We start from the raw sequence: 24,765 nt of genomic DNA, 5'->3' as shown, positions 1-24,765 counted from the left end.
CTCCCAGTTTCAGACAGTTCTACAGAGGAGTCATTCTCTGACAGTTCAGACTCCGACGACCAAATGTTTTATACATAGAAGAAGCATTTTTACAGAGCCAACCAATATGACTTTCTCGAAGACAAAAACAAGAAAGTGAAAGAATTCAAAGAAGGTGGACAATCGATTAAATTTGAATCCTTTTCTGGGTTTCAAGATGCTCCAAGGGCTTTGGCCTTCATTCAACAGTTTGACATAGCCTTCTCTGGAGGGCATTACTCAGAGCACTCCAAGATTAGGAGGGCTACATCTTTCTTCAAAGGAAATGCTCGAACATGGTGATCCACTCTTCTTTTGAGGAAGAAAGCTCCAGTTAAATGGTTGATATTTAAAAGGCTCTTTATTTCTTCTTGGCTGACTCGGGAGTACGAACGAGATATACGAACCGCTTGGAATCATCTTCGGATGACCAAGGGAGATTCTTTGGATGCTTATTGCAAGAGATTTTGGAACTCTTTTCTACCAACCTCTTCATTTAAGAAAGTCTCTTTTAAGGAACAAATTGAGCTGTTTTGCTGCGAACTCCCTAAACAGATCCGAGACTATTGCCTGGAACAAAAGTCTAATTCTATTCAAGAATTGAAGGTCATGCGAAACGAGGTTTTGCGATACATTCGGGAAATTTGACTTACCCCACTGAAGAGATCTTGACTCAAAGAACCCAACAAATCCCTCATAATAATGAAAGTAGAAAGAGAAAGAGTTCCCAAGAAAAGAAAGACAACGATACACGACCCCGGCTCACTCTTCGAGAGAGGGCCAATTACATCAAAGAAGGAAAGTGTTTTGGATGCATGGAACATGGGCACGTCTCCGCAAAGCGCCCCAAAAGGGCACAGCAAGAACAACATGAAGACAGGATAGAGAGTTCGAGAGCAACATAGGAACGTGGCAGAAAAGGGAAGATGAAAGCAGGACTGGTTCCAAATTGCATGGGTACTGACCCAAGCATGATTGACGCAAGTACAGAACTTTGCCGAGCTTGGGGCAAAGTGAAAGATCAAGAAGCCCTGATTTTCTTCGATGGAGGAGCCAAGGCCGACTTCATTTCACCCGAATTGGCGGCGCGGCTCGAGATTACACTCGATAGGATGGGACCACCAGTAGAGGCAGTTTTAGCGGCACCCAGACGGGACATAGCCATTACACCTGTCGTTGGCAAACTTCGGTTGCATTGTCAGGGGTATTTGGGGCACAAGGACTTTTACATAATGCCCTCGGAAGGTGTGACGTTCTCCTAGGAGTCCCTTGGTAGCATAAGAACAATGCTATCGTCAATTATCGGGCAAAGAAAGCGTGAAACCGGCCTGTTTAATCCAAAGAGGGCGGTAGACCTTAGACTTAAACCTTATTTGCTTTCACCCATTTAATTTGTCGCCCACTTTACCTGTACTTTCAAGACACAACAAAGGGGAAAGGGATACAGGCTGCTAAAATGCACCTGTATGAGAAGACCGACACCAGATTGGCAACTAACTTAGGCGCCCCTTTCGGTATTTCTTTATTGTTTAAAAGAGGGAATAAACGTTGTGGTTCCCTACAAGCTGCCCCGCACAAGCTTGGCTGAATTTCAACTGTTCCGGCCCGATTTCGGAAGCATAACTGTACTAGGACCCTTCACAGTCAGTATTCCCACACATTGAATGACTTTCCCGACGCATACGGGCACTTTGCAAAACCTAGCGAGAATCTGCAGCACGCTGAATTCTCTGTTTTCAGCCCCGAAAATGCGCCAGATCACCTGTACAGCAGTCCCCTCGCATCCCCGAACCTCCTGGGGTAGTAGGGACCGTTTAGGGCCAAAACCCTAAACCTGCAAAAATACACAGCAGGCTGTGATTTACTGTTTCGGACTCCGTTTCGCGTGCCGGTCGCATCCGTAGCAAGCCCTCGAGCTCCCGCACCTGTAGGGCTACTTGCCCTTTGAATCGGACGAGATTTCTGACGTGAAACCTCTCCGAATTCACCTGTACCTGCGGGGGATTAGCCGCTAGCTAATCCCGTACATGTGCAAGAGGCTCTTGCCTCGGCAATCGCGCATAAACCCACACAACTGTACATTGGTCAATTGAAAAGCCCACTAGAGGGGCATAACATACTGCCATAGAGGAGAGAGAGGGCAGTGCGTAGCGTGCAGGGCATCACTCCTGGCACCGCACTATACATAAGAGGGAAAGGAAGCACTCCATAGCTCTTAACCTGTGGACAGAAGCTGCAAATGAGCCCTCCTCTCTTCAAATTCAGCGCCACTTCTTCCTTGAGGAGGCAAGTGCACAAAAATGTGCCACTTGGCGCATTTACAAGCATTTTCCCATTTCGGGTTCGCCGCTTAAAAATATCCTGACCGGTTGCCCAGTTGACTTTGCGGCAGAGTAATAAAATGTTCCCCTTGTCATTCCGGAGGTAATGACGCAAACACATTTTCAAGTCCCAAAATAGCAATTCCCTAAATTTTAGGAGATGCTGCCATTGTATCTTTCTAGGTCATCCGACCCTCTTTGTACACTGCAACCACATCAAAAACTGAAATGTAGCCTATGTAGCAAAGGATTCCACTTTGGCTAGTCAATGACCCCACTTTGGCTAACCATAGTCCTTGTCCAACCTTAGTACTCTCTTGCCCTCAGGCCTGGACTCCCTCAGAACAGTTCCACACTAGCTATGCAATCCAGGGCAGTTAGATTTCCCGAGGGGTGCTTCCAAAAAGTGAAAATGAATCAATAATAAGAAAGAAATTAGCAAAAAGGATAGATAGTAGTCACACGCTGGTGGCATACCCCCCTCTTGAAATCTCAAACGTCCTCGTTTGCATCTATGTCGTACATGCTCACAGTGAACGCTGATCTATTCAACACATGTCGACACATGTACGACACATACATGCTCATTGTCAACCCTTGTGTATTCAACACCTTGTCAACCATGTATTGCCTGCGTGTGAACCCTGTCCCAATCACATAGTGGTAGCTTCGCACTCTGCCATTGCTTTGAGTCACTATCTTTCCAATGACAAAGTGGTAGCTACACATTTTGCCACTGTCTTATAGTACACGTTGGGCCCAGTAACACTTTCGAGCATACCCAAACCGACAGTTTAAGAATGCAGTTACACATGTACCCTTTAATAGAAGCAATTACTGTATCCTTGACAAACTGACAAGAAATACTCACTTCTATAGCACTAACCATACTTTTGGACATTCCATAAGAGCAATTGCCAAACTGACAATCTGTACAGCTCTAACATTCATGTAACATGTATTTGATTTGAGCTCACTTTAAATACCATGTACATCATTTGTTTCAGAATCCATTGTCACACTGACAATCCATGTAGCTTTGAAACTCAAGGGGTCAAGGTAGGTTGCAAATCGAAGGCTTCAAGGTAAAGTGATAACACGGTTGGTGACTCTGCAAGTTCACCTTCTTCCATCCACTTAGCATCCATTGGTGGATAGTTTCTGAACTTTACCAAGTAACGCCTAGCAACCTTGCCTTTCACTTTTCTTTCTTTATGTGCCAAAATCTGTTCCGGGACCAAGATCTCGTCAAGTTCCTCGACTTCCGGCTGATCTTCAGCTGGCATATCCTCTGGCACATCACCCACATAGGGTCTGAGAAGACTCACATGAAACGCATTGTGAATCTTCCAACTGTCAGGCAATTTCAGCCTATATGCAACATCACTAATTATGTCGCACACTTGAAAAGGCCCATAGTAACGCATGCTGAGCTTTAAAAACAGTCTTTCCTTGCCCTTCATCTTCTTTAACCTTGCCTTTTCAAAGCGTAGAAGCACCCAATCACCAAGTGAAAATACCACTTCACGACGGTGACGATTAGCTGCTTTCTTCTGTTTTGCCTGAGTCTTTTCCAAGGCCACTTTAACCTTCTTGTACATTTCATCCATGTCCTGAACATACTTATCTGCTTCAAATATTTTGTCCTTTGTATGCAGTATGGGAGGAACTTTCTTGCCACCTTCAACTATCTCAAAAGGTGCCTTGCCAGTTGATGAATGCACTGTATTATTGTATGCATACTCCACCAATGGCAAATATTGCTCCCACTTTCCTTTATGCTCTGACACATAGCACTTCAGCAGATCTAGGACAGTAGAATTTGCCTCTTCTGACTGCCCATCTGTTTGAGGATGAAATGACGAAGAGAATTTGAGCGTTGTGCCCATATTCTCAAACAAGCCTCTCCATAATAAACTTGTCATGCGTGGATCACGGTCGCTAACAATCGACTGTGGCATGCCATGATACTTGAAAATATTGCTCATAAACAAGCGTGGCATCTGATCTGGCTTTATCTTCTTCCTGACAAGAATAAAATGAGCCTGCTTGCTGAATTTGCAAATGATGGTCCAAATACCATCGTTTCCTGTCTGCGTTCTCAGAAGATCAAAGATAAAATCCATAGCAATACTTTCCCATGGTTTATCTGGAATAGGTAGTGGTTGCAATAACCCTGGTGCCTTTTGCCTGTCAAACTTGACCTTCTGGCAAATTAGGCACTCTCGCACAAAGGCATCCACATCTCTTCTCAATGTAGGCCAGTAGAAGAATGTCTCAACTGCTTTAACTGTAGCATCGATACCACGATGCCCTGCATACGGTGGGACATGACTCTCTTCCATAACTTTGAGTCGCAATGGCTTTGTGACACACAATCTGCCATGCATCATCATGAACCCATCTTTGAGAAGATAGTGTTCATGACGTTGTCCATCCATTAGCTGCTCGAAGACCCTTGCAAAATCTTCATCATTTGCATATTGTTCCCTCATATCATGAAGTTCATGATGATAAGGAATTGACACAACTGAAATTTGTGGCTTCCTTGACAAGGCATCAGCCACAACGTTCTTCTTGCCTTCCACATGCACAATCTGAAAGTGGAACATGGACAAGATATTTGCCCATCGCATATGCTTCTCAAATAACTTTGCCTGTGTCAAGAAGTATCGCAAGGTCTGATGGTCCGTTTGGACAACGAAGTCTGCACCTAGCAGGTAGTGTTTCCAACTTAAGAGCGCATGAATCACGGCATGCAGTTCTTTTTCATAGACTTGCATAGTCTTTTCTGGCCCTTGCAAGATTCTACTCTCATAGGCTACTACCCTGCCATCTTGCATTAGCACTGCACCAATGCTACTACCGCAGGCGTCGCACTGGACCACAACTGACTTCCTAAGATCTGGCAACACAATGACTGGATCTGAAGTCATCTTTTCCTTTAAGATATTAAAAGCTGAAATCTCTTTCTGTGTCCATCTAAAGGTGACTGCCTTCTTTTGAAGAGCATGTAAAGGTGAAGCAATCTCAACGAAATTTCGGATAAACCTTCTGTAATAGGAGCATAGTCCCAAGAAGCTTCGGACATCATGCACCGTCTTCAAATTTGGCCATGACTTGATCGCTTCAACTTTAGCATGATCCATTCTAACACCATCCTTTGAGACAATGTGTCCCAGAAAGTGAATCTCTTCCAGGAAAAATTCACTTTTCTTTGCATTGATGAGCAACCCATGGCTGCGTAGCTCTGTGAACACAATGGCCAAGTGATGCCTATGCTCCTCTTCATTCTTTGAGTAGACTATCATGTCGTCAAAGAATGTACCAACGAACTGCTGGTGTGGACGGAAAATTCTCTCCATCATCCTATTGAACGTAGCAGGAGCATTTGTGAGACCAAAGGGCATCACTAAAAAATCGTAAAGGCCAAACGTTGTTCTAAAAGCAGTCTTGTGCACATCCTCTGATCTAATGCGGATCTGATGGTACCCACTCTTTAGATCTATCCTGCTAAACATAGCTGCTCCTTCTAATTTGTCCAGAATATCATCAATTCTAGGTATAGGGAACCTATTCTTGATGGTATTCTTGTTCAGTGCACAGTGTCGATGCACATACGCCATGAGCCATCCTTTTTCTGCACCAACAACACTAGAGAACAGAATGGGGATGAACTGGGCTGAATCAGCCCCTTTTCTAACAGCTCCTATACTTGGCCCATTATCTCTTTCTGCTGAGCCGCACTAACCCTGTACGGAGGCTTATTTGGTGGGCTACTGCCTGGCACCAAATCTATCGCATGGTCCTCGGGTCTCTCTGGCGGTAATTGAGACGGTAATGAATCGGAAAAACGGTCACTATACTGTTGTAAAAACATTGACCTTTCTTTATCTAGCGCAGATAAATTTGATTCATCACAATCTGACACTTCACGTGCAAAAACCAAGTACGTAGAAAGATGCTTTTTCATTACAGAAGTAATAGCAGAAGTTGATACAGTGGGAATAGACTCCCCTTTAAGCTTTACATCCAGAATGTGAGTCTTTCCCCTGCTCTGTACAGTTATCTTTTTGTTGTAGGCATCCATGATTCCCTGTACACGAAATAACCAAGGAATACTTAACAACACATCACATCCGTCCAGTGGCATGATGTAAAATTCTTCAGCATCTACATAGGACTTGATATGTAGGCGCAACTTTCCGATGATGGGTGTCACAGCCTCTGCATGGCCAGGACATGCCAAACCTGCCTCTGCTGTATACCCCATCTCTTCAGGTCTGATTCCCAACTTTAAAGCCAATTCTGGGGAAATGAAATTGGCTTTGACACCCGGATCAAAGAAGATAAGCATTGTTTGATCCCTGACCTTTCCCCATGCTCTGCAAAGCTCACTTGCATCTGAATTTGGCTTGTCGCCCACCATATCTGGCACTAGACCAGCCATGGGCTTCTTTCCTTTCCTATCCTCCTTGTCTTCAGAATGAGCTGGCCTTTTCTTTGTAGGACAATTGTAAGCAATGTGGCCAGGCTGCTCACAGATAAAGCATTTGTTCTCTGATCTTAGGATTCTTTTGCTCTTCCGACTTGCGAGGAAAACATCTTTTCCATTTCTTTGCTGGTCCCTTTTCTGATTCAACCGTAGCTTTGCCTTTCCGTGCATTGGCCGGCTCCCGAGTCCCTTTAGGAACCTCATTGGGAACGTGCTTCTTCGCTGAATTTTTCTTGGCTGATCCTTCCTTGACGCCAGTATTGAATTCACAATCTTCTCCCTTGAGCAAACCATTGCCAGTGTTTGCTACCTCGATGAGCTGCGTCAAGGTAGTGACTTTGGTCTTCGTGCAGTACTTTCTCAATCCTTTGGGTAGGCCACAACAGTATTTTTCAATCTGTTCTGTCAATGGCACAAACCTATAGGAAGTTACTCGAAGTAGAGCTTTCCAAAACTTCGGATTGTAGTCATCCAGATTCTTGCAAGTGGCAGCATTAAGCCGGTGCCATTCTGTCATGACATCTGCTTCAAAGTCATCAGATAACCATGCTGCTGCAAAAATCTGCTTGAAGTAAATCCATGTGGACGGAGCTTGCCCTTGAAGCAATAAAGTTGTCCACCATTGTCCCGCATTCCCTGTCAAGAAAGTGGCTACCTTGCGGACCTTTGAAGCCTCTGTAAAGTTTCCCCCTGCATAGGCCTTGTCAAACTGCAGGAGGAATGAGAGAGCCTTCTTCCTGTCATCAAACCCTGTAAAGGTCGTGAATGTCACACCTTTGCCACCTTTGTACGGAGTTGGCCTCTCCAACGGCGTTAAGTTGTCATATGGAGTTTATCCGAAATCTGTTCTTGATGGTGATTTTGTTGAGAGCTCTATAGTCGATGCACATTCTCCAAGATACGTCTTTCTTCAAAACCAACAACACTGGAGAGCAATACGGTGAAGTACTAGGCTGAACAAGACCCTTTTCCAAGAGGTCTTTCACTTGGTTCATAATCTCTTCATTCTGTGCTCGGCTCACACGGTAAGGTGGCCGGTTCGGTGGTGTGCTTCCAGGTATCAGATCAATGGTATGATCTTCAGGCCCTCGAAAAAGCAATCGGCATGAGTGTGGAGAAAAATCTTGGCGTTCTTTTGTTCAGGTCAAAACATATTCAACCTTTATCCATCGTTCAGTTCTCTCCCAAAAGAATGAGTAAAGAAACTGGAGTTCATCAAGTACAATCTCTGAGCCCTTCAATTGTCAAAGTCGCTTTCTTGGCCCAGTAGTCAACCACGGCGTAGTTCTTGTGGTACCAAGGGATTCCGAGTAGAACGTCACTCGCCTGCCCTCAACACCCTTGTCATTGCAACGAAGTTTGCTAATGCTCGGTGTAATGGCAACATCCCGTCCGGGTGCCAGTCGAACTACCTCCGCCTGCAGTCTCAGCCTGTCGAGCGTAATTCCAAATCGAGCCGCCAATTCCAAGTGAAAAGAAGTTGGCCTTGGCTCCTTCAAAAGAGCTTCCTGATCCTTCACTTTCCCTTAAAAGCGGCAAAATTTGTACTTTCATTCAGTTGATTCGGTTCAGGTCCCACACCATGTGGTACTAGTTCTGCTTTTTATCTGCCTTTTTTGCCACGTCTCTCAGCTGCTTTAGAACTTTCTGGCCTTTCTTCATCTTGTTCATTTGGTGCCTTGTTAGGGCACTTCGCAGAGATATGTCCATGTTCCCTGCATCCAAAGCACTTCCCCTCCTTGATGAAGCGAGCTCTCTCCTCAGGAGTAAACTTGGGTCGTGCATCCTTCTTTTCTGAGTTGCTCTTTCTCTTTCTACTTTCATTCGCTGAAGTTTGTTCGGCTCATTGTGTCATGACCTCATCGGTGGGGTAGGTCAGACTACCAGAGTGAATGGCAAAGCCCCGTTTCGCATGACTCATCAACTCCTGAATAGAAGCTGACTTCTGTTCCAAGCAGTGATCTCAGATCTCTGTAGGTAGACCACCCAAGGTAAACCGCTCAATCTGTTCTCTGAACGAGATCTTCTTGAATGAAGAGGAGGGTAGAAAAGAGCTCCAGAATCTCTCACAGTAAGCATCCATTGTATCTCTCTTGGTCATCCAAAGATGGTTCCAAGCAGCTCGTATATCGCGTTCATACTCTTGCGTCAACCAAGAAGAAATAAAAAGCTTCTTAAATTTCAGCCATTTAACTGGCGCAGTCTTGTTTAAAAGAAGCGTGGACCACCAAGTTCGAGCATTCTCCTTAAAGTAAGAGGCAGCTCTCCGAATCTTGGAGTGCTCTGCGTCCTCCCGCAAAAGCGATGTCAAACTGCTGTATAAAAGACAAAGCCTTCGAAGCATCTTTGTATCCTGAAAAATTGTCAAATTTGATCGAGTGTCCACCTTCCTTTCTTGCTTTTATCTTCCAGAAAGTCATACTGGTTGGCTTTATAAAAATTCTTCTTGTTCGCACAAAATTTTCCGTCATCGGAGTCTGAGCTGTCTGTAGACGAGTCCTCAGTAGAACTGTCAGTCTCTGGGCGAGATTTAGCCTTCTTTGCCTTTTTCTTGCCCTTTCCGAAGCGTTGTTTCTTGCTTCGCTTTTTGCCTTTTCTGTCTTCTTCGCTCGAATCTGAAGAGCTAGAAGAACTGTCAGAAGAAGAAGAAGAAGAAGAATTGGGTACTCCTTCAAATCGAACACGCTTCTTCTGTTTCTTTGCTTTGTCAAAAGTCGACTGACGACCCAAATAACCCAGGAAGTCAGTGCCTTTCTTCTGCTTTTTGCCGTGCTTTTTAGCTTTATTCTGCGCGTCAAAAAGCTGAGCAATCCGTGCATCAACCACCTCTTCTAGTTCCTTCTCTGAATATTGCTTGTGATGAGAAGGTTTCTTGAGAGCAGGTTTTGGGGGTGGTGTAGTGGTTTTCTGCCACTACGTATGCACTTCCTGAAAGGAAGTCTCGCTCATATATTTTGCCAACTTCGGGTCCTTCGAAAACTGAGCATCATCTTCGTTGCATCACCGATCAATTGACGACGCTTCATCTCTCGCTGCTCCGCCTGAGTAGGCCGAGGCGGGCCATACTCTCTGCCGAAATCTTCGTTGTGATCCCTGCCCGCATCTCCAGATGCAGAAGGAGTCGACTGATCCTTGCGTGAAGCCATAGGTGCCGCGGAAAAAAAAAATTTGGGGATCGGATTTCCCGTAGAAGAGAAATCGGTCGTGCTCTGATACCACTGTAACAGACTTGGACACTCCAAGTCAAGAATCAATCACGACACCAAATAACCACTTCAAAACAATTCACAGATCACAATAGATTTGCACTGGCCCGGCGAAGTTCCGTGCCTGGAGATATTGGCCCCAAAGACTGGCGCCCCTTTCGGTATTTCTTTATGTATTAATCAATGTCAAAGTACAAGAGAGCGGTTAGGGTTTCACTCTCAGACTCTACGTCCACATGCTCTGGAGAGTGAACCCAAAACCACTTACTTAAAGTTTTTACAAGGTATGCCAAAAGCAGAGCCCCAAAAGCTTCAGAATCCAAAAGCAAAAATTCTCTCTCTCTCTCATTGGCAATTTGCGTGGAGAAAAGCAACCAAAATCCGTCGCTCAAAAGCTGGCCCTCCGTAATTTCCGCCGCAAAAAGCCGGCAGGGCCATACAGTGCCACGTCATCATGCTCAGCGCATTCCACGGGAATTTCTCTTGCTACTAGGGTTCTAAGGTTAGGGTTAGGGTTAGGGTTTAGGACAGGTTTTAGGGTTAGGGTTAGGGTTTTTGGCAGATTTTAGGGTTTGTAGGTTTTAGGGTTAGGGTTTGCAGAATTAGGGTTTTCAGCAGGGTAGCATCATTCTTGAAAGGAAATGCACGAACGTGGTGGTCTATTCTTCTCTTACGGAAAGACGCCCCGACTAAGTGGTTAAAGTTCAAATGGCTCTTTATTTCCTCTTGGTTGACTCGAGAGTACGAACGAGATGTGATTACTGCTTGGAACCATCTTCGGATGACCAAGGCTGACACTTTGGATGCTTATTGTAAGAGATTTTGGGAAGCATTTCTATCGGCCTCTTCTTTTAAAAAGGTCACTTTTAAGCAGCAAATCGAGCGGTTTTGCTATGGACTTCCCAAAGAGATCCGAGCTTATTGCCTTGAGCAGAAGTTCGAGTCCATACAACAGCTGATGGGACATGCTAAGCAAGGATTTGTTAGGCATTCGGTTAACGTGACTTACCCCACTGATCAAGTTTCGACACCAAGGACCGGACAGAATTCGACAAATGATAATAGAAGAAGAAGAAAGTTTCAAAAAAAGAAGGATGCACGACCTTGATTGACCGAGGAACAAAGATCAGGCTACCTCAAGAAGGGGAAGTGTTTTGACTGCGGAGAACAAGGACATATCTCTGCAAGGTGCCCCAAAAAGACACAGCGAGGACAATCAAAAGATAGGCCAGCGAGCTCCAGAGCAGCTGAAGAACGTGGCAAGAAAAAAAAAAAACAAGACTAGTACCAGATTGTATGGGGACCAACCCGAATCAGATGGATCAAAGCACAGCACTTTGTCGCGCATGGGGCAAAGTACGAGATCACGAAGCCCTCATCTTCTTTGATGGAGGAGCCAAAGCCAACTTCATTTCACCCGAATTGGCAGCTCGACTTGGAATTACGCCCAACAGAATGGGGCCACAAGCGGAGGCAATTCTAGCGGCACCCGGACGAGATGTTGCCATTACACCTGTCATTGGCAAACACTGTCATGGGTATTTAGGGCACGATAACTTTTACATCATGCCTTTGGAAGGGTGTGACGTCCTCCTAGGAATCCCTTGGTACCACAAGAACAACGCCGTGGTGGATTATCGGGCCAAGAAAGCTACTTTGACGAATGAGAAGGGCAGGAAAATTGTGCTTGATGTAAAATTGAAGGGTGAGTCCGTCCATACTGTATCGGCTTCGGCCATTTGTATCGGCTTCGGCCATTTCCAAATTAATGATGTCTAGTCTTTTCGTTTACTCGATCTACTTGAAAGAATTGAATGATGAACAACCAACCAATACGTCAGAATTAAATAAGGAACGACAAGAATTTCTGCACACACGGGCTGATTGCTTCTTTGAAGGCCTACCAGGCGAGTTACCCCCACTGTCACAAGACGGGCACCACGGGCCAAGAGAAAAGAACAGACTGAACAGACTTTTAGCACTTCAATAACAACTGAACTGAAAGAGAGAGACGACACGCGACACGGAGTGGCGGAATTCCACCCCAGAGAGTATTGGCCCCAAACCTTGGCGCCGCTTTCGGTATTTCTTTATATTGCATCAACACAGTACAAGCCGGTACTCCAAACTCTGCACCTTCTCCAAGAAGCATGCCAAAGAATGAGCCCTTAGCACATATTTAAAGACCTTTGGCCTGAAAAGCAGTTACAGTGAAAAGCCTTCAAAACTCAAAAGCTTCTGGTCCAAAAGCAATGCCAAAAAGCTGCCAACGTAAATCACAGAATTCCATACAACAGTCAGCGCAAAACGCGGAAATCCATAGAGTGCCACGTCATCATGTCAGCGCAATTTCCAGAATTTCCGTACAGCTGCCACGTCATCAACTGCTACGCAATTTTCTGTGTGTGTGGGTCCTGCTTTATTTTAATCCTTTGTCATTTGGGGCCCCATCGGACGGGATCCCCATAAGTTGGTAGGACTTCTTCTTCTGTTACTTGTTCTTCTTAGGGTTTAGGCCCCTCGGCCGACATCTACAAGTTGGCTCCCTTCTCTAGGGCTTTGACACGTCAACAGTTTGTGACATCTCCCCTTCTTGAAAGAGAGTAATCGTCCGCGATTACAGCATATCTGCAAAACTACTCAAGTTAGCTCAAAAATTTCCGAGGGTCATTCCGAGGGACATTCCGAGGGAATCAGTTTGCTCTTTTTGTTAAGGAGTTAGCTTCTCCTTTCGTCCAGATCGAACTCTTGATATTCTGGCATAGTAAAATGAGCCATCACACCCAGACCGTATTGATCTTCCACGGGTGTCTTGATGCACTAAAATTACAAACCAACGCAATCTCATCCAATTAGGAATATTCAGTGGTTGGCACATCACAATGCAACACAAATGTTCACATATGCATGTTACAAGACATAGAAACATAAAGCCGCCGATGAACACTCCTCCCGCATAACCTAACAAGGTCTGGGTCGGGAGATATTCAACGACTCCCTCATCACTCCTCCCGCATAACCTAAAAAGGTCCGGGCCAGGAGATACAGAGGCCTTTTACAACCAATTGCCCCCCAGACTGCAGCATGCGTCGTTTGGAGGTGATGAGAGTAACCACTGCTCAGACTTCTTAATACTCCTCCCGCATAACCATCTAGGTCCGGGCCGGGAGTCACAACAACACTTATTTTACAAGCATACAACCAAACGCTCCCCAGGCATCGGCCAGCGTCGTTCGGAGGTTTTCTAGCATACAATGGAACGCTCCCCAAGCATCAGCCTGCGTCATTCCGAGGTTCAAACGATACCAAAACAATATTTCTCACTTCTCCACCCGGGAGTAAAAATCACCAATTAATGAAAACAGTATTAACACCAGAGTCAAACATTTCAAATCGGCACCAAAAGAGGTTCAAAACAGATACCATCCATTTCAAACAAGCTCACCAAAGGAGTTCTCAAACAAAATTCAAACTTAAAAAGCAATCTCGACATTAGCCGAGCTCGAAAAGTCGATTGACTTTCCATCCTGGAACCTGCACCAAAAATTAGGGTTAGGTTCATTCCATAAGGTCGTAGCCGAGCACAGCATGGTCCATCACCTCTTGGACAAACAATGTTTCTTTTGCGGCGATGGTAGTCCCAAGATAGCAATCGCACTGGACCTCCAAGGTCATCTGCTCGTGAAGAGACATCTACTGAGAGATGTCAAGAAATTTCAAGCTGTAATCTGCTGGGGTTTCCATGGCAAGCATTTCAAGATACCCCACTCTGCCAGAAGTTGCACTCCGAAGGAAGATGTCAGAAACCATACAACTTTGGGTAAAAAAAAATTCCTGAAAGCTTGCCAAGTCCTTGGAGTGTGCGGCTTGGTAGCTATAGACATCAACATCTGCATGGCATTGCTTTTGAGAAAAACAGTGACTCGAAACAAATCTTGGATCCTTCTCTTGCAAGTGATCTTTTTGGCTTATGCCCTCTAAGGCATGAGCGGCGAAGAAGAGAGCACGCCCGATACGCGATGTATGAAGGGTGGGAGTGACTAATAAGTCTGGGATCGGGCCCCGAAGATACTTCAAATAAAATTCCAGAAGTCTCTAGTTTGCTCTGTCTGCTGTTTTGTAGGACCAGTATGCTTTCAAGAAAGCACACGCCTGATGCTCTGATACCACTGTCACAAGACGGGCACCACGTGCCAATAGAAAAGAACAAACTGAACACACTTTTAGCACTTCAATAACAGTTGAACTGAAAGAGAGAGACGACACGCGACACGAAGTGGCGGAATTCCACCCCAGAGAGTATTGGCCCCAAACCTCGGCGCCCCTTTCGGTATTTCTTAATATTGCATCAACACAATACAAGCCGGTACTCCAGACTCTGCACCTTTTCCAGGAAGCATGGCAGAGAATGAGCCCTTAGCACATATTTAAAGGCCCTTGGCCTGAAATGCATCAACACAGTACAAGCCGGTACTCCAGACTCTGCACCTTTTCCAGGAAGCATGGCAGAGAATGAGCCCTTAGCACATATTTAAAGGCCCTTGGCCTGAAATGCAGTTACAGTGAAAAGCCTTCAAAACTCAAAAGCTTTTGGTCCAAAAGCAATGCCAAAAAGCTGCCAACGTAAATCACGGAATTCCGTACAGCAGTCAACGCAAAACGCAAAAATCCGTACAGTCTGCCACGTCATCATGTCAGCGCAATTTCCGGAATTTTCGTACAGCTGCTACGCAATTTTCTCTGTGTGTGGGTCCTGCTTTATTTTAATCCTTTATGTCACTTGGGGCCCCATCGGAGGGGGTCCCCATAAGTTGGTAGGACTTCTTCTTCTGTTACTTGTTCTTCTTAGGGTTTAGGCCCCTCAGCCGACATCTGCAAGTTGGCTCCCTTCTTTAGGGCTTTGACACGTCAACAGTTTGTGACACCCACCTCATCCTGAGGCCCATACGATTGATTTGATTCCTGAAAGTACACCACCGAACCGGCCACCCTATCAAGTTAGCCGAGCCCAAAATGAAGAAATAATGAATCAAGTAAAAGAACTTCTAGAAAAGGGTCTCATCCAATCTAGCACGTCATCTTACTATTCTCTGGTTATGCTAGTACTGAAGAAAGACGGATCTTGGAGAATGTGTATTGATTATAGAGCTCTCAATAAAATCACAATCAAGAACCGAATCCCTATCCCAAGGATCGATGATATTCTCGACAGACTTCAGGGATCCTCTTGCTTCAGCAGAATTGATTTGAAAAGTGGATATCTTCAAATCTGAATTGCTCCAGGGGATGTCTACAAGACAGCTTTTCGAACAAATTTTGGTTTATATGAATATCTGGTGATGCCTTTTGGACTCACAAATGCTCCAGCAACATTTAATTGGATGATAAATAGGATTTTCCGAGAGTATCGATCTTTTGCGGACACTTTCTTTGACAACATTATAGTTTTCTCCAAGACCGAAGCAGAACACGGACATCATCTACTGTAGGTCTTTCAGGTATTGCGGAAGCATAGATTTGTTATCAATGCCAAAAAAGAGTGAGTTTTTCTTACCGGAGATACATTTCTTGAGGCACATCGTCTCAGCAAAAGGAGTGCAGATGGACCAGCAAAAATTGAGTCTATCCGCGATTGGCCTGACCTAAAGAATGTTCACAAAGTGCGAAGCTTTTTGGGCTTGTGCTCTTACTATCGGCGGTTCATTCGAAAGTTTGCAGAGATAGCTTCACCTTTACATTTACTAACTCAGAAAGGAGTCCCTTTCACGTGGGGACCAACGGAGGTGACCGCTTGTCAGACGCTCAAAGAGAAATTGACTACGATACCAGTGTTGGCTTTGCCAGACTTGCAAAAGCCATTCGAAGTTTATTGTGATGCTTGTGGTCGTGGTCTAGGAAAAAGTTTTGATGCAAGAAGGCCATGTCATTGCTTATGAAAGCACGATGTTTTCACGGCCAGAGTTGGTAGCACAGATATATGAGAAAGAGCTATTGGCAGTGATCCATGCTCTTACACAATGGCGACACTATTTACTCAGAGATGATTTTACAGTCTTTACGGATCATCAGAGCTTACGCTACTTCTTGTCACAGAAGCAGCTTTCGGAAAAGCAGATGTGATGGGCTAACATCTTGTCACAATTCCACTTCCAGATTGTCCATGTTCAGGGACACAATAACTTAGTGGCAGATGCATTGTCACCGAAACCCTTGGTTCTGGCTATTTCCACGATTCATCACTAAAGCTTCGAGGATATGGTTGACCAGTACGCCACAGATCCTGACTTTGCTGACATTTTCACCCAGATACAGAATGGGGAGACAATTTCAGGCTATTCCATATGGGACGGCTATTTGATGTAGAAAACGATATTGTATGCTACACAATCTTTGAGGGAAAAGGTTTTGACAAAGTGCCATTGTCGAGCTTTTACGAGCCACTACGGCATAGATACAACCTTGAAGGGTGTGGAGCGTTAGTTCTATTGGCCAAGGCTCAAAAAGGATGTGGATGACTTTGTTTGCACTTGTTTAGTATGCCAAAAGGTCAAGTTTGACAGGCATAAGGCAGAGGGACTTTTACAGCCTTTATCCATTTCCTCCCGCGCTTGAAGACAAATCTGTGGCTATGTACACCGGTCTAGGTGGCTCACCTGGAGCTGCTAAATCAACTTTTTTTGCATCCTCCGGTCCGTCATAAGATTCGTTCTCCTTCCTCTCTCGAATAGGTGGGGTTAATACCACCTTCCTATCCTCTATTGTGAATTTCCTATAGTGAGAGAGAACATCCATGTTTTCCTTGATTTTGGCGTTTTTGTCCTCTCCACTCTCAAGTTCTGACGTCCAAACTTCTTTCAGAGTTTTCTTGAGCTCTCTGTACTTGTTTCTACGTTCTAGCTTGGACTCCGTGTGTTCTCTGTTGCGCTTGTTCTTTTCTGATTTTTTTGTTTTTGTTTTCGTTCCATTCCTTTGAACTTGATTTCTTGAGCCTTTTTTGTCTTTTCGTAAGCTCTTTTGATCATTGCCTCTCATTCTTCCAGAAATCTTGTCCTTAACACAATCTTCCGCCTTTACTAGAATTAGGCCCCTGGGAAAGCATTGCTATGGATTTCATCTTTGATCTCCTCAAGACTCAAAGTGGGCACGACGGCATTTTGGACAGTCATTGACAGATTTAGCAAGCAAGCTCGCTTTATTCCAGTAAAGAAAACGGTCAAGCCTGATCATTTAGCGAGACTGTTCATTGCTCAAATTTTATGATTACATCGCATGCCTGAGACGATAGTGTCGGACAAAGATCCCTCATTTACGAGTTTGTTTTGGAGGGCAATTTGGGACAACATTGGCACGCAGCTACAGTTCTCATCATCATTCCACCCGCAGACATATGGGCAATCTGAAATAGCCAATTCATTGGTTTTGGATTTATTCAAGTCTTACATCTCTGATCAAAAGACTCAATGGGAAAAACATTTGCCTTTGGTGAAATTTGCCTACAATAACACGGTTCATTCTTCGACGAGGAAGGCGCCATTTGAGGTAGAGATAATCGAAGGTGCTAAGAAGGTCCCTCCATTTCTCAGCACCAAGGACAAGATTTTTGAAGCAGATCAGTACACGAGGGATTAGGACACTGCTTTTGCCAAGGTTCGCGAGGCTCTAGAGAAGTCTCAAGCACGGCACAAGAAAGCAGCAGATAGACAAAGACGTGACTTGAAGTAGAAGGAAGATGATTGGGTGCTCTTACGTTTTGAAAAGGCATGCCTAAGGAAACGAAAGGGAAAGGAGCAGCTTTTTCCAAAGCTTAGCATGAGGTATTATGGCCCTTTCCAGATACAAGAAAAGATAAATGATGTATCCTTCAGACTCAAGTTGCCAGACACTTGGAAGATTCACAATGCTTTTCATGTGAGTCTCTTGAAACCTTTCAAGGGTGAGGTACCAGTTGACGGGGAGTTTGATGAGCAACCTGAAGTGGAAGAGAGCGAGGAGATACTCGTTTCAGAATAGATACTAGCCATACAAAAAGAAAAGTGGAAGATAAAGTGATTCGGCGGTTCTAAGTGAAATTCAAGAACTATCCGGCATTGGATGCGAAGTGGATGAAGGAGGAGGACCTAGCAGATACTCCTCAGATTTTGGAACTTTACCTTGAGGATTTCGGCTTAGCTGCGACTATTCCGAAAGATCTCGCAGATCAGCAGGGTTGAATCTGGTGCACACACGACTGCACAAAAGAGGAGTCACTCCTTTCCTTTGTCATAGATTACCTCGATGGAAAAAAGTCACTAATTTCCCTTTGGATTTCAGGGATACTGCTATGCTGACAATATTATGTTGTATGACTTTACGAATAAAGAAACTAAAAATGGGAATTCCTGAACATAAATATGATTGATGTGTACTCTCTCATGTGATTTTGTTTGAGTGCAGGATTGAAAGACAAATGACTACAGCATTTCAGTCTTGAGAATCTTTAAACATGATCGCAGCAGTAAGAATTAGCTAATCCAACATCAATGAGGTCCGGTGTGGATCTAGATGCGATTGCTAAATACGTTGCCAGGAATCATGGTCTTAGATCTGAAATCGATTTTTATGTGATTGATATGATCTAAATGTGCACTGACCGAGTAGTCTTTGTGCAAGTGCTAGATTTGTGTTATCTAGTGCGTCGGTACTTAGAGTCGGTGTCTACTAAGCTGGTTTATGGCCTTTGTCTGTTTTGCAGGTGTAATCAAGGATGATTACAATTCTTTCAAGAGGGGGGTATTTAAGTGTGGAATGGTCTAAATGCAATGGACTTGCCGACGATGATGACGACGACGAGACGGGCTGAAATCTGAAAACACTAGGGGCTAAAATCTGCAAATCTTCTATTTGCTGAATTCTAACTCTATGTCGGCAATGACGGCGATGACGGCGACGCGACGCCAATGCCTGAAAACACAAATGCTGAAATCTGCAAATAGCGGGCTGAAATTGCAAACGCTGGCTGATCTGACCGTGCGGCGAGGATCTGCTCTTCAGGAAGGTGAGATCTACCAGGTTTGGGGGCTGTTGTGCGGAGTCTAGCTGCTGGAAACTGAAAACGCTGATGCAATGGATGTGCTTGTCGCCGGGAATCTGCAAAACGCTAGGATGATCTGTTATTTGCAAAAACGCTAGGTTGATCTTCTGAAAACTGCTAACACCAGGGCTGATCTGGAATCTGCAAAACGCCAGGGCTGATTTGTTGCAGAAACGTTGGGAGTCTTGATGGATGAAAACGCTAGGGAATTCCACCGGTCTTGCTGAGAAGGTGCACTGCCAGAAACTGTGTATCTGCTGCCTCTTCTGCCAGAAAGTGCTAGCGCTGGCTTTTCTTATATACTTGCTTAGCCAATTTGCCCTACCCAGTTTTTCAACAAAGTCACTTATTGATAATAAGTTAAAAATGGCTAAAATAGGGAAAATGGGTTCTGTGCACTGTAAAATGCTCATGATGGGTACTGACTGTCGTGCTGATGATCATGTTGTGTGCAACCAAGGGATATGCAACTACTCTAAGTGCCTGGACATGCACGGCCTGCGAACAGACTCACAAAGGTGCCAGAACACTTCCTAAGCTGACCTGAACCCTAGACTTGAAGTAGCTTGTCCACATGCACATAGGGTTAGATGTACACGTGACATCCCCTCCTTTTTAAAGTGAGGTACTGGTACCGAACTGTATGGCGTCGAGGGAGACCACCAACAATGTCTAGAATCCTAGGAAGGACTCTTCGCTGGCCCATTTTGATGCGGGCGTCGTGCGATACTTGAACTTCATAAAGGTCTGCAACACTTGATGAACAAAGTGACGGAGTGTCAAACCGTTCACCAAATACACGCAAAAAATGAAATCGAAACTTGTCTTTTTGATCTAAATCTATCAACTATGGCAAATCACAATGAAATGCCGATGCTTGGTCAATCTTTCTTGTGCTCTTTCTAAGACTGTGTCATGCCAAGGAAGAGACATGGAAGGTGAATTCCTTGAATGCAAACAATTCTTCTTTTCAAGAGAGTCCCGCATACATCCGTGCTCATCCACGAGTGAATCATGTGCATCGTACAATATGGCATGCCTGTGGAAAGGGAACACATAAAGACGGTGAGAAAGGTACAAGAAACCGTCACGAATGAAACACTCGAACAATGCGTGTTAATCTTCTATCTGCTGAATTCTAACTCTATGTCGGCGATGCGACGACGATGCGCTGAAAACGCAGATGCTGAAATCTGCAAATAGCAGGCTGAAACTGCAAACGCTGGCTGATCTGACTGTGCGGCAAGGATCTGCTACTGCAGGAAGGTGAGATCTGTCAGGTTTGGGGGCTGCTGTGCAGAGTCTAGCAACTGGAAACTGAAAACGCTGATGCAATGGATGTGCTTGTCGCTGGGAATCTGCAAAACGCTACAATGATCTGCTATTTGCAAAAATGCTAGGTTGATCTTCTGGAAACTGCTAACGCCAGGGCTGATCTGCAATCTGCAAAACGCCATGGCTGATTTGTTGCAGAAACGCTGGGAGTCTTGATGGCTGAAAACGCTAGGGAATTCCGCCGGTCTTGTTGAGAAGGTGCACTGCCAGAAACTGTGTATTTGCTACCTCTTCTGCCAGAAAGTGCTAGCGCTAGCTTTTCTTATATACTTGCTTAGCCAATTTGCCCTACCCAGTTTTCCAAAAAAGTCACTTATTAATAATAAGTGAAAAATGGTTAAAATAGGGAAAATGGGTTTTGTGCACTGTAAAATGCTCATGATGGGTACTGACTGTTATGCTGATGATCATGTTGTGTGCAACCAGAGGATATGCAACTACTCTAAGTGCCTGGACATGCACGGCCTATGAACACTCACAAAGGTGCCAGATCACTTCCTAAGCTGACCTGAACCCTGGCCATGAAGTAGCTTGTCCACATGCACATAGGGTTAGATGTGCACGTGACATTTTGAGTTTGAAGGCTTTTCATGTTCTGCTTTTCATGGCCAAGGGCCTTTAAATAAGACCCTGGGCTCTCTCTAGCTCACAAGTGCTGACGAGCCGGTGAGCAGAGGAGACCCACGAACAACTGTACTTTGCTCAAGCATTAATACAAAAAGAAATACCGAAAGGGGCACCAGTCTTTGGGGCCAATCTCTCTGGGTACCAAACTACGCCGGGCCGTGTCGACTCAATTGAATTGTGAATTAAGTGTCAAGTATTTTAAAGTGATTCTCTCTCGTGTGTCGTGCCAGATTCCAAACTTGGGGTGTCCAAGTCTGTTACAACTTGAACTCAGTACAATGTTGGTACTCACGCTTTGCACCTTCACCCAGAAGAGTGCCAGAGACTAAGCCCTCTGCGCATATTTTAAAGGCCCTTGGCCTATGAAATCCAATTACATGAAAAGCTTTCAAACTCAAAAGCATTTGATCCCAAAAACTGGCTTAAAAAGCTGTCAACACTCACAGAAATCCGTACAACTGCCACGTTAGTAGCACAAAACGCAGAAATCCGTATCGTCTACCACGTGGCACTGCCAATGCAAATCGTGAATGTCCATACAGCTGGCACGTCATCATCTACTACGCTTGTGTGTGTGTGTGTGTGTGTGTGTGTGTGTGTGTGTGTTGGTTCCACTTTATTTTAATGGCTTTAGGTCCCTTGGTCCCCATCGCACGGGATCCCGTAAGTTGGTGGAAACTCGTCTTTAAAAATAGGCCACTCGACAAGACTTTGCAAGTTGATAAAACTTCTTCCGTTGCTTGTTCTTCTTAGGGTTTGGGCCCCTCGACCGGGATCTGCAGGTTGGCTCCGTTCTTCAGTGGCTTGACACGTCAGCAGTTTGTGACACTCGACTTTTCTTTATAATCAGACTTTTTCTCTGTGTGCCTCTCTTTATTGTAGTGATCCATGTCAGCATTCCATCTGTTATGATAATGATCATCTATTTAAGTTACAAGGTTTGCATCATTCTTCTTGTCTGGCTTCTGATTTGTTGTTTTCCTGCTTTGTCGATTACCATCACTGGCATCGGTATGATCCTTTGATTTACCCTTCTTGTCTGATTTCTGAGACCCATGCGACCGAGAGCATCGTTCAGCCCTCTCTGAATGCCTCCTCCTTGACTGAGCAAAGTGCTGAGAGTCTCTAAGCCCGTCAATATCTCTCTAGTCATGGTTGGCGTCCGTCTTCCGAAGTCACGTCCACCATCAAAGCCCTGCTCCAATTCTTCAGCCACCGTGCTGATCTGGTCCCACTCCTCTACAAATACTCTGGTGGGTCTCCTCCCTTATCCTGATCGTCTCAGTGGCATTGTGAATGTTCAAATAACTCCAAATTCCAACTCGGAGATAGGTTCCTGTCAAGAGCTTGAGCTCGCCACCATACTCGCCAAAATGGAATGAGCTGGTCACTTCTGAGAGCTATTCCAGGTTGGAGATTTAAAGTTAGATGTCAGATCAGATGAAGAATAAGGTTCAGACTTCAGACAAATACAGAAATTAGATATAGACTAAACAGTATAAAGTTGGAAACTGGACACAAGAACTAGAGCTGGTATATTCAAATACTAAAGAAAAGTACAACTGGCACCAGATGCTGCTTGAAAATGAAATAGCAGGTCTTATTTATAGGTACTCGGACTGGACTATGACTGACTGTACACTATTAAAGCTACTACCGTAATTACATCTCGTAAATATAGATTCGACTATGTAACCTCACTACGTAAAGGCGCCTAACTAAGGCCCATTCCCACCATCTACAGCCGTCTTTTGTAAGTTGTCAGTTCTTCAATTCTCTGCCACATCACCAACTTGTGACATGTTCACAATGAGGACAATTCCAGTTCTTCGTTGTCTTCTTTCAATTCTAGTTCCAATTCCAACGAGGATGAGAACAGACGATTGAGCGAAGAAAGCATAAGAAAAGCTTGGATCCCCAAGCAAAGAGGATATGCACACTATGCCAAGAGGAGGGGGAGAGCGAGGAACACTACATCTGCAAATCCAAAGCATACTCTATTATCAGAGTGAGATCCTACTTTCAGAGATTGAGTAGAGAGGGAGGCAGCTTCCACTGGATACGCATTGCCATAGAGAGATCTCCCTACACACCCACACAACACCGAGTGAAGACACCATTCACAGTTCAGTTTTTTTTCAGAGGTCTACCCACTCATGCCCAAACAACAAGGTTCACACTTCAGTGGGTAGAGAGCCTTCGAGTTACCAGACGCAGAGGTCACTGGATGCCCACACTCTACATATAGAGATAACATTAGAGCTTGACACCCCAGAGAGATAGAGGAGAGACTGGCTCAACTACGCTCAGGTCCAATTTCTTTTAGATTCTTCATCCCCCATCTCTAAGGGACACCATCTTACACCGTTCCTATGGTACTCGATGGAGCTAGCCAAATTATACACATCATGCTTGTATACTGACGTGCACAACTTGCATTTTTGAGCCCTAGCCATAGATCTCTCTCTCTCTCTCTCTCTCTCTCTCTCTCTCTCTCTCTCTCTCCAAAACCCAACTTACCAAGGAAACAGAAGTACCTGCTTGACGCGAGGATCCAGGGAGTGGAGGGGAGTGGATGGGGAGTAGATATATTGTGCAATGGGGGCAGAGCTAGCACCAGCAATGAGCCTCATAAGCTCCTCCCCAAACGAAAGGCCAGAGGACCTCTTTAATTTCTGCAACAGGTTGAGATGGGGCATTGCCGTTCCACCTTCGCTGGCAGAAACACCTGCAACCCATAGTCGTCGCTTGCTCTCTCCCCTCCTTCCCACCTTGTGAGGAGTCCAACTGGCCGCACGAGTCAACCGGAGAGTAGCACTTTCACCCTCAGACCTATAAGCTCTGCTTAATGTAGAAGGTCGACCACAGAGCAAGGTCGCCCCCCTTACCGTCATATCAATAATCACATGCAAGCTCGTCCGCCGCTACCTCGCAAGAGTGCAGCACTTTGTCTAATATTCGAAGTTGAAATTTAAGCCAATGAGCCCCAGCACAACTCTGTTAGCTGCGCGTGGGAGAATTTTAAATTAAAATTATAATTGAATTTCCTAATGATAGGGTAAATGCCACATTTCTTCCCAGATGCTCTTGTTAGGTGCTCTTTCTGCTGTGGCACCTTGCCCCGGCCTCACACTCCACGTGTTTCTCTCATCTTCTATCGCTTTGAAGGGCAGTACCCGCTTTGGTTGTTATAACACATTGTAGTTGGTACTATCTCTTGTTTGTCAGATGCTTTCATCATCAGCTTGTATCTCATGTCTACATGCATTCTAGCAAATGGTAGTGGAGGTTGTTGTCCTAAGGCTGTGGCCTTGAAACTCCTACTAGATGTGGCACATTCCCCATAGAGTATCTAGGTGGAGTAGGTGCTACTGGAACCGATTGTACATACCTCTCCCCAGCATATTCCATGATATAGTAACACTCTTCTCTTATATGGTTTTTCCATTTTCTCTCAATTTCGCACCACTTAATCTCCCCCGGATAAGACTTTACAAGAGGAGTTAACCTCTTGACCATTTCATCGATAAACTTTTCTTGATCGATAGGTGCCACTGGTTTTGCTATGGACTCACTCATCTGTGAATCACTGTGCTGAGAGAATGTGTCATCCTCTTGACTCTTACAATCCTTTTCTTTATATTCCTCACAATTATCTACCAAATAAAGAGATTCTTTGATCAATTCTTTTAG

The 24,765-nt window shown here is 44.8% G+C and overlaps 1 protein-coding gene across 3 annotated transcripts in view; it reads right to left on the bottom strand.

Annotated features, from left to right (window-relative positions):
- Positions 1-24,026, bottom strand: part of ABCI12 (cobalt ion transmembrane transporter) — an 85,110-nt gene extending 61,084 nt beyond the window's left edge. The window contains exon 1 of one of the 3 annotated variants that reach the window (XR_015188221.1): positions 23,610-24,025. Coding sequence is in view for 2 of the 3 variants with exons in the window: in XM_086513062.1 (XP_086369188.1) it covers positions 23,610-23,966 (357 nt within the window). In the remaining variant the exon portion in view is untranslated. Of the gene's footprint in view, positions 1-23,609 lie in introns of all 3 variants that reach the window. The other 2 variants (XM_086513062.1, XM_086513061.1) reach the window with 2 other exon arrangements.
- Positions 24,027-24,765: the final 739 nt, after the last annotated feature.

The sequence above is a fragment of the Adiantum capillus-veneris genome, chromosome 5 (assembly GCF_014529385.1).
Source record: "Adiantum capillus-veneris isolate H3 chromosome 5, ASM1452938v2, whole genome shotgun sequence".
In the NCBI taxonomy this organism is placed as follows: domain Eukaryota; kingdom Viridiplantae; phylum Streptophyta; class Polypodiopsida; order Polypodiales; family Pteridaceae; genus Adiantum; species Adiantum capillus-veneris.
Note: the sequence above shows the minus strand (reverse complement) of the source record. Positions and strands in the feature narration are given on the sequence as shown.